This window comes from Epinephelus fuscoguttatus, linkage group LG13 (assembly GCF_011397635.1).
Source record: "Epinephelus fuscoguttatus linkage group LG13, E.fuscoguttatus.final_Chr_v1".
Lineage (NCBI taxonomy): Eukaryota > Metazoa > Chordata > Actinopteri > Perciformes > Serranidae > Epinephelus > Epinephelus fuscoguttatus.
The window spans coordinates 10,452,880-10,462,494 of record NC_064764.1 but is presented as its reverse complement, the minus strand read 5'-3'; the positions used below and the strand labels follow the sequence as shown (position 1 = coordinate 10,462,494).

At 42.7% G+C, this 9,615-nt stretch overlaps 1 protein-coding gene across 1 annotated transcript in view; it reads right to left on the bottom strand.

Moving 5' to 3' along the window:
* Window positions 1-7,061: 7,061 nt before the first annotated feature.
* Window positions 7,062-9,615, bottom strand: part of LOC125899724 (zinc transporter ZIP10-like) — a 33,095-nt gene continuing 30,541 nt past the window's right edge. The window contains 2 exon segments of the mRNA XM_049594213.1: window positions 7,062-7,221; window positions 7,414-7,604. Of these exon segments, the coding sequence (XP_049450170.1) occupies window positions 7,069-7,221; window positions 7,414-7,604 (344 nt within the window). The 3' untranslated portion in view covers window positions 7,062-7,068.

Genomic DNA, 9,615 nt, shown 5'->3' with positions numbered 1-9,615 from the left:
TCAAAACATTTGTTAGACAACAGTTAGTTCCGGCCCTGCAATCTGATTGGTCGAGAGACAGTAAAACCGTGACGATATTGGAGTACAACATCACGGTTATTTCACTGTGTATGTATCACTCAATCTCACAGCTGATTGCAATCAATCAAATCAAAACTGATGGTTAGTGTCAGTTAGGTCTGCAGTTGCGCTGTAGGCTAATTAATTCATCCACTGTCAAACAGCCAAAAATATGGATTTATTTCCTAAAATAAGTTTTGAATTGAACTATGAATGGTCATCAAAGGAAGATGAGGGAGAGGAGAAGCTGAATCCATCTGAGCACAGGTTTGTCAGTGTTTCATCAGCGGAGCTCGATGACTTGGAGAAAAGCAACATACTGTCAGATCAGAAGGCAGAGTCGGCTGTGCCTGTGAAGCCACAGTCCACCATGCAGTCACCAGAGACTCATTTCACCCGCTGCACAATTAATGGAAACGTGCAGATAAATGTATAAAGAGTAAGTGCCTGACGGACCATGTCTGCGTTACATAGCAACGGTGACAGCGGAGTCCTGAGGGAACTATTTTTGTTGGCGGAAGACAAATAAAATACTTAAATAATCTATTTTGTCCTCATTTTTCAACATTTCTTAATCAGCCTTGCTTATTTAACTGTTGAACTGTTGTATAATTAAATAATATCACACTCGAGCTCGTAGGCACGAGGCCGCAGACCGAATCACAGCCGTGACGATATCACAGTACAACATCACGAGCTCGAGTGTGATATTGTTTAATTAACAGGGTTTCCATGGTAATAGAAAACCTTTAAAGTCTGGGAATTCCACAACCTATCCACCCTGTTTTTCACGGAAACACGGAGGCAAAACAACGCAGCCAGCTTCCGTTTTTTTGTGCGACACTTCCGGTCCAGCACTCTTACCACTGTGTAAATGGGAATCACCTTGTTGTTTGCCTTGCTGAGTTTAGCTATATATATGTATATATCACATTTTTCACGTCACTATATCACCGTTTAGACTAATCCGATGTTTGTAAAGTCTATGAACACAATGCACATTAGTATTTTCTCTGTGTGTAATTAATAACATGGTTATCGTAGATTAGCTGGGCTAACCGTTAGCTGTTAGCCGTTAGCCGTTAGCCGTGTCTGTAATAACTCATTAAACTCACAAAGTGGCCCGTGAAGAAAATATTTTCTCCAGTGGATGTCTTAGTTACAACATGATTGAGCTAACTGGAGTAGTTTCATGTCGTATCCGTCAACGGGAGGCTTTTAACGGGTGACGATCCTGATGTTAGCTTTGCTGCTAGTGTTAACGTTAGCTGTCCCTGTCAGCTGCAGCCACTGTTGCTTTCTAGACATCATGATTTACCAAAACTGAATAAATACCACACATAGCAACACAAAACTGCTTTGCTAGCTCAGTCATGTTGTAACGGCTGGATGGTTGATGCGTACATGCTGATTCAGGTGCTATCAGAGCCGATCCGCGCATCACTATGGCTTAATGATCAACTCAGTCAATAAAAACAACCCGTCCTGTGTTAGGAGTGTATGTCGCCGACAGAAAGAAAGAAAGAAAGAAAGAAAAGGGGAAAAAAGATAGAAAGCAGTGTACACCTCACATATTTATTGCTCACAGTTGCGCACTCGTTTGGCTGGCATGCAGAAGCACCGTCTGTGTGTCGAGGGTGCGTGCCGCCGCTTCAGCTGCTCAGGTAGAGAGGCTTAGCCCGGTGTGTTTTTTCGCTGCTTGATCCCCGTCTCCAGTGGACCAGCAGAGAACCTGCAGAACCGAATCAGTTTGTTTCACTTGGGATAGATTGTTCTTTTTTGGTTCATAGTTTATGATTGACGTGCGATTTATTCGCGTTTAGAGGGAATAAATTTCCGTTATAACGGAAACGTGGACACAGTTATCTATACAAAATACACAGACTAACTAACTAACTAACTGAGTGACTAACATAAACAACTGAAAATTGAAAAAAAAAAAATAGCTTGCACCGTTAGCTCCGGTAAGGGAAAGCATGAGGGAAAGCGGAAGTCACGCACAAAAACGGAAGTTGATTACTATTTACTTCCGTGTTTGAAAATAAGGTGGATAATTCTTGAAAGTTTTGTAAAAGTCATAGAGTTTTGTTGTTGGTAATTCAACTGTTACAGTAATCCTTTGTTGACAGTCTTTCACATAATGTAACATAACAGCAAATTTATTTACCGTAGCAGTTGATGTAACGTAGCTGTAATATGTGTTGATGACGTTTGTTAACCATCATGTACCTTTCCTTATTGTAGGCTTGCAAGCTGGAATTACATTAGAATACAGTTTGAATCTGATATGTTCAAATGACGCCCGTCAAGTGTGGTGAGAACATTGATGTGGGATGGTGGGGTTTAACATGTTTCCATTCAAAAACCCTGCTGCTACTTTTAAAGTGTACCGCATTTTTAAGATGGCATGATTGACATGGGCAGCTTTGGGCATTCATCTCTCACTCTGAGCACCAATCTGCACTTTGGTTTTAACTTCTCTAAAGGTAGAGTGTGATAGTTTGAAGGTATGGAGCATTTTATTTATCTTACTATATAATGACGAAAACTGTGTGTGTCTGTTCCACGTTTTTCTCCTCACTGACTTCGTCAATCCATGTGAAATTTGGCACAGTGGTAGAGGGTCATGGGAGAATGTGAATGAAGCAATATTACATCAATTGGCCAAAGGGGGGCGCTATAGCAACTGATTGAAATTGCAAACTTTGAATGGGTATATCTCATGCCCCGTATGTCGTAGAGACATGAAACTTTGCTCAGAGATGCCTCTCCTCATGAGGAACAAATCTGCCTCAAGAACCCATAACTTATGGTTATATAGATTTTCTGCCATTTTGAATTTTTTGAAAAACACTTAAAATCAATCTCTTGCTAGGAAGTTTGACCAGTGTGCATGAAACTGGGTGAACATAATCTAGGGACCAATATCTAAAGTTCCCTCTTGGCAAAAGTTGGAAAACTTACTAAAACTGAGCTTCTATAAGGCAATGAATATTGCGGAGGGCGTGGCTCATCACATAAAGGTGTATAAAATCTGAGGGGACCCCTCCATTATTGACCCCATCAAACAAAATGGGGGCGCTAGAGAGCTGATTTCTTATCTAGGCCTAACCGCCATATTGATTTTTACTAAACTTGGTAGATATGTAGAACAGGACGCCTCAAGGTGACTGGAGAAATTTCTCTCTAATTGGGAACTGGGTGGCGCTATAACAACAGAAAAATGCTAAATGGCTAAAATGCGACTGATCGCTGTGGCTCCCCCTGTGGCCCAATGTTAAGGGTTTTTTTTTCTAATTTTTGGTATGACTAAGTCATGGTATGGTGTGCTGTACATAATCATGGAAACTGTCAGTGTGTCATTCTGTCTGTCCCACGTTTTTCAAAAACTCTGAATACATTGCTCTTCATAATGGGTTCAGTTGACTATTTAATCTGCAATTTCCTATGACTTGTATCCCAAACACACACCATGTGAAACTATACGTGGGCAACTGTGCACTCAATGGGTATGGACTAGTATTATGTGGTGTTTTTTTTTTTTTTTTTAATTAACCAGAGAGCCAACTGAAATGTCCGCTGTCACTCCTCCACTGCAGGAGCTCTACTGCTCCGTGTCCACTGACCTCCTATAATCATGATAACATAATAATAATTAACATTGGAGTTAACAGCTCTGTTCATGTTGCATGTTGTGACTGGTCATGGAAATTCAAGTGTTTTAAATAGTAAGATTTTATCAAAATGCATGTGTTTGTGAATTTATGAGCATATGACTGGATTAATGAGACTTGGAGTTATACTGCAAGAGTTGTGTGAGAGTTTGTAAATGGATGTTTTGATATAGTTTTGCATTTGTTAAACATGGGCTCCTTTTTCTCAAATTCATGAAGAATTTGAGAAAAAGGAGGATTTTGGATTTTTCGTTTCCTGTGTAGGCATGCCAGAAAAACAAAGTTTTACAAACACAAATTTAACGTAACACAGAGAAGGTAATTGACAGACAAATAGTCATTTTGTGGGTGAAGTATTTAAGTGTTGTGATGATTCAGGTGAGCATAGATTACCTTTAAGTATATGTTAGCTAGTACTTAGAATGTGAGCAATGGTATATGAGGACACAACGGTAATGTGGCCAAACATTACAGCAGCCATTACTGATAATTGATTTTACTGTGTTGTACTTTGTTTCAGCTCAACTGCTGATGGTAGAAATACATCCACAGCACCATGGTACTACATTAACTCAGCTACACCTTATACATTTGCTTGGTTTCTAAATGTATACATCGTCCCTTGAGCCTCCACGCTTATTTAAGAATCAGCTTTGCTAAACCCGCTGATCTGAAGACGCAAACTGAAGTAGGAGACGAACAGAAAGCGGAGCAGCGAGAGGCAGAATAATGTTACTGATAGATGTGTTACGCTGTTGTGGTTTTGCAGCCGCACACAAGTCGTCTCTGTAACATTATGCCACAACCATCTGAGATCTTTTCAGAGTTTATTTTCCTTTCATAATGGGGAGAATGCACAGACAGGCAAACAGCAATGATGTCACACTTTGCATTTTATATCCAGATTACTTAACAGACATACAGACAACAAAGCAAAAATGAGAACAATCATGGACCTTCATTTTACAGACAATTCTTTGCCTAATAAACAGTGAAGACATGTGTTCTTTGGGGCGCAGTGTCCAAAGTGTAATTGACTCGTATCTCACACTTGACAGTACAGATTAGATTGTATTTATACATGTTGCAGAAAAAAGACCCCTAACCTTTTAAAATACAAAAAACTCAACCAAAATGAATATTGTAGGAAACTGAATGAATGCCAAGTAAAATGATTATTTTAAAGACATCAAATTATGAGCTGTATTTGATGTTAAAACAAAATGAAATACATTCGGGTCTCATTGAACATAAGATGATGTCTTAAAATGCCTGTAAAAAGATAGAAGTAATGCAGTTCCACTGCGCCCCAAAGAATCCCTCATGATCTTCACACACATTTAATTTAAAAAGTAACAAAGGTTGTCAATAGTTTAACTTTGCAGTACAAAGAACGAAAAAAACAAATGTACACTCAACACAGTGTCTGTACCGTTTCACTCATGCTTCATGCATGATTCAGTCAGGTCAATAACACGAGTTCAATGTGACTGACGATGATTTACAGCCAGCTGAGACGTACATGATGGATGTCACACAGTGACAGGATAAATGAAGCCACACACATTTATCTGTGTGCTCCAGCAGCTGAAGATAGGCTAGCTAGCTTAGCGTGTGAGCCGCAGGACAGCCAATGGAATGTAGGGGGGCAGAGGGGGGAGGGGCAGTGTGAAGTACCAACCACTGAGAATCCATACTGGGGCCAGTTTTGGCACAGTCAGCAGAGTGACAACAATGTGCACCCTCAGGAACATACACCGGGAATGTTTGTCAAAGTATAAAAAATAATAATAATAATCTTTGTCTTTGTGGTCTGATAACTCGAGTTAAACATGGATTACAAGTGCAGGGAATGCTGTCACACAGTATACTGTTCTGCTGTGGTACAAGAGCACAGCCTTCTACAAGGTCTGTCTCAGATTGTCAGGAGGTTTCCTTGACAGAAGTACCTTTAAAACTATTAGCAGCAACAAAAGTTAGCTTTTAGCTGCTCCACTACTGATACTATAAAGACCTCATATATTTACAGTACATCAAAAAAAAAATCTGCGTTTGTGTGACATCTCGACCTCCTACTGTAATTAAATGTCCATTGCAGGGCGGTCCAGCTGGACAAAGCACCTTTTAGGAACTCAAAGAGGCACCCTAAATAAATCTAGTAAACTACAACACTTTGATGAAGACAAGAACAGCTAGTCTTTCTCTGAATTCACATTTTGAAGCTGCTGATTCTTACAAAGAAATCTAGTATATAAAGGCCTAATACGGATATGTCTCCTCTGGCTACAGATTGTCAAACCCTTAAAAAGAAAATTGGTCAGACATTTGTGACATCTAGTATCTAAACAAAAACATTAAAATCTTAAATGCTTATTTGTAAAGGCTTTGGCAGCTGTGTTAGCTCTGAACTACAAAGATTTAATAATCCCAAAGATCAAATTAGACAATAAAACGCAACTCTGACGTAATTAATGGAGGAAGTTGCAGCACGAAAACAACACTGAGCCACTATCTCCCACGTCGGGGAACACTTTTCTGTTTTGACACCGTAGCTTATAGCTGTCAACACATTTTGGAGGTGAAGCGACGTGAGCTAAGGGTTTATTCCAGATGTAATAGCTAGCTAAACTGAGTGTCACTGCTGTGGTGCTGCTCCAGTGGCCAGGGCTTGGCACAGAGAGACACGAGATGTTTCATACACAGCGTGATGACATCAGAGGTTGATGATGGATGGCGGGTGGAAAACACACCACAGATGTACAAGGCATGGATGATGGGACACAGCACAGAGCGGAGAGGAGACGGGGAGGCGGAGGGGGGTGTATGACGACAACACACTAACAACAGGTGATGATGCATAGGCGGTGAGCTGCTGGGCCGTGGCAGCTGCCTCTCTGCAGGAATGCGTCTCCTGTGCCGCCTTACCGTCTACAGCTCTTTTTTAGATGGAGGTTACTGGTTCAGAGCAGAAGAGGTGCTCTCTGGTCGGTGTGCGGCCTCGCTCTTCTTTCTCTCTCTCGTTTTTTTTTGTTTCACAGGGAGCAGACAGATTGGAGCTGACAGAGGAGACGTAATGGAGGAGCAGAGTGTAAACATCACTGGCAGAGTCATGAGATATGCATTAAGCTACCGTTGCATGTTTGGAATGGAGGCACTGGCCATGAACAAGACCCACACTGCATGCAAGACGGGGCCGTTACATTGCAAACAAAGCATGTTAAGGCCAAGAAGAACAATATTGATACATCCAGCTCTCCCCTCCTTTGCTTCCCAGCACCCCCCCACCACCCACCCCACCCACCCCCCTCTCCCAACCCCCAACCCCTCTCCACGACTAAAAGCCAAAATCGAAAACGATGCGGTCTTCAAAGATGGCGATGAGCAGCATGATGCCGAACCCGGTCAGCATGCCCAGGTTCTGCAGGATAAAGTGTCCCAGCTGGCAGCGCTTGTGGTCCTCACTGTCCCCGTGAAGCATTTCTGGCAGCTATGAAAGACACAAAGTAAGCAGTTGGGATCAGAAACTGACTTCCTGGAATTAGCATTGCAGATCAGGAGGCAAGCGAGGAGCGGACTGACTGCCCATGCGGGAGAGGAGACAGCGAAAGTTAAGCTGATGTTGTTGTGGGGGGCTGACAATTATCACTCTGGGGCTGTCGAGTGCAAAGTGCCAACTTACCATATCCACCAGAGCCACATAGAGGAACATGCCAGCCGTGATGGCGAAGATCCAGCTGGTGACATTGTGTGTGTACTGGCCCACGGCTGTGCCAATCAGCATGCCAACGTAGGCCATGAGGGCGGACAGCACATTGTAGACAATGGCCTGCTTCACAGACATCCCTGCTTTCAGCAGCACAGCGAAGTCACCTGTCAGCCAGGAGAGACACACACTCATTTAAACACCATTAAAGCAATTCCCATGCACCCATCTCATATTCTGACACACATATCCCAGCAAGTAACGCTCAGGTCTTCCAACTTCGGTGCCATGAATGATTCCATTTGTTTATAAGTTGTTTATCAAAGGTAAAAGTAATAGTGACAGCAATGTGTCCAATTTCTGTTTACACTTTGCAAAGTGTGGTGCACTTTGCTGCATGTAAACCCCTCGGTGTATAGCTTGGCGCTTGTCATGCTGTGTTTTGTTTTTACTCTCTCAGTCTACTCTGCCTTCGGTGATGAGGTGAACTCATTCAAAGTGAACTCCCTCCGTACATCTGCCGCCCCTATCTGACTTCAAGCAGGTGAAAAACAGACCAGGAGCGGCTGCTTTCTAAGAAATATGTCTTTAACTCCCTTCAGATGCACTTATGATTACACATGCACGCCGTAGCCTCTCTACCCTCTTCAATCATTGCCGGGCCAAATGCGGGAAGAGGCCCAAGTCTCAGCGGAAACGCCCTGGATTTGGAGAGAGAGATGAATACTGAGAAGGGGGTGGCCTACATTTCCTGCACCGTGTAACAAGCGGCCTCTTTTCCTTGCTAATTACCTCAATGAATATATTACCACTCTGCTCTCATCCATCAATCAAACCCAGAGAAAAGGGGGGGAGAAGTTAAAAAGAGACAGTCTGCACACACCTCACTTCAATGGCCCTCTTTTTTTTTTCCCCCTCTTCAACTGCCGTTTCCTGCCTTCCTGGTTCCAATGCGTCCGACAGTCAGACACGCCTGCCGCCACCTCATCTACCGCAATTAACACACCCATCACTGCCAATTAGCTTCACTCTGGGTGGTTAAAGAACCCTCATAATCATCATCTTTGCCATCCAGCTGCCAGGCAGGGGACGGCTTTTGTGTTCAGGAGGAGCTGAGAGGTGCACTTGTCAAACTGCTGGGTTTGTCTGACAAGCAGCCCTATGGGGGCGAAAGCACGACAGCAAAGTGCTCCTGAAGAGCGGGCGACGAATCAACAGGAAATGTGAAATAACTCCGGGAGAGACTGATCTCAAAAATCTTCACGTGCAGCTTGAGATGGGACTTGTGCGGCAGTCAACCATCTGGAAGCTCGAGTATGACTGTGTCAAAATAGAGACAAAAGGTTGGACCAGAATCAAAGCACCTAGCCATCTTATTCTTTATTATACTGAAGCCTCACAGAGGCAGTCAACGACTGCAGCATTTTTTAGCACTTAAAGGGATAGTTCAGATCATTTGAAGTGGGCTTGTATGAGGTACTTATCCATAGTCGGCGTTTTACCTGCAGTAGATGTCAGTCGACACGCTCCTTAGTTTGGAGAAGCAGGCTGGGGCACCTCTCGGGAAGCTAAGTAATGCACTGCTGTGGATGGGCCAGCAACAAAATGTATTTTAGCCATCTGAAAGAATCAGTTTAAGTGTGTACTATATTTAGAGTACTTTCACTGCTTTACCTTGCTGTCAGACAGCAATTTCCAACGGGGAACTAAAGCCATTATGTTGCTCTCTGCAAAGCCAGACTCCATTGAGAAAAACAGTAATTTAATATTGCTGAACACAGGAGCACTGCTGGTCTACTGCTGCCTTGATCTTTTAGTTAGTTTGTATTATTGTGCGACTTTGGCATTTAAAGTGGAAAGTTCAGATTCAACAAAGTCACACAATTAGTGAAAAATGAACTAACTGATTGAGGCAGCAGTAGACCAGCAGCTCCCATGTCCAGCAAGCTAAAAATACTGTTTTTGTCAGTGGAGTCTGGTGGTTTTGATGAGAGCATAGATAGGAACTAGAGCAGTTCATGGTTTCCCCGGTGAAAAGGGCTGCCTGCAGGAAGGTAAAGCTGTCAAAATATTCTAAATATAGCGTACACTTAAAATGACATTGATTTTTTTAGGTGGCTAAAATACATTTAGCTGCTGCCCTCGTCCACTGCAGTACATTGCTTAGCTTCAGCGGTG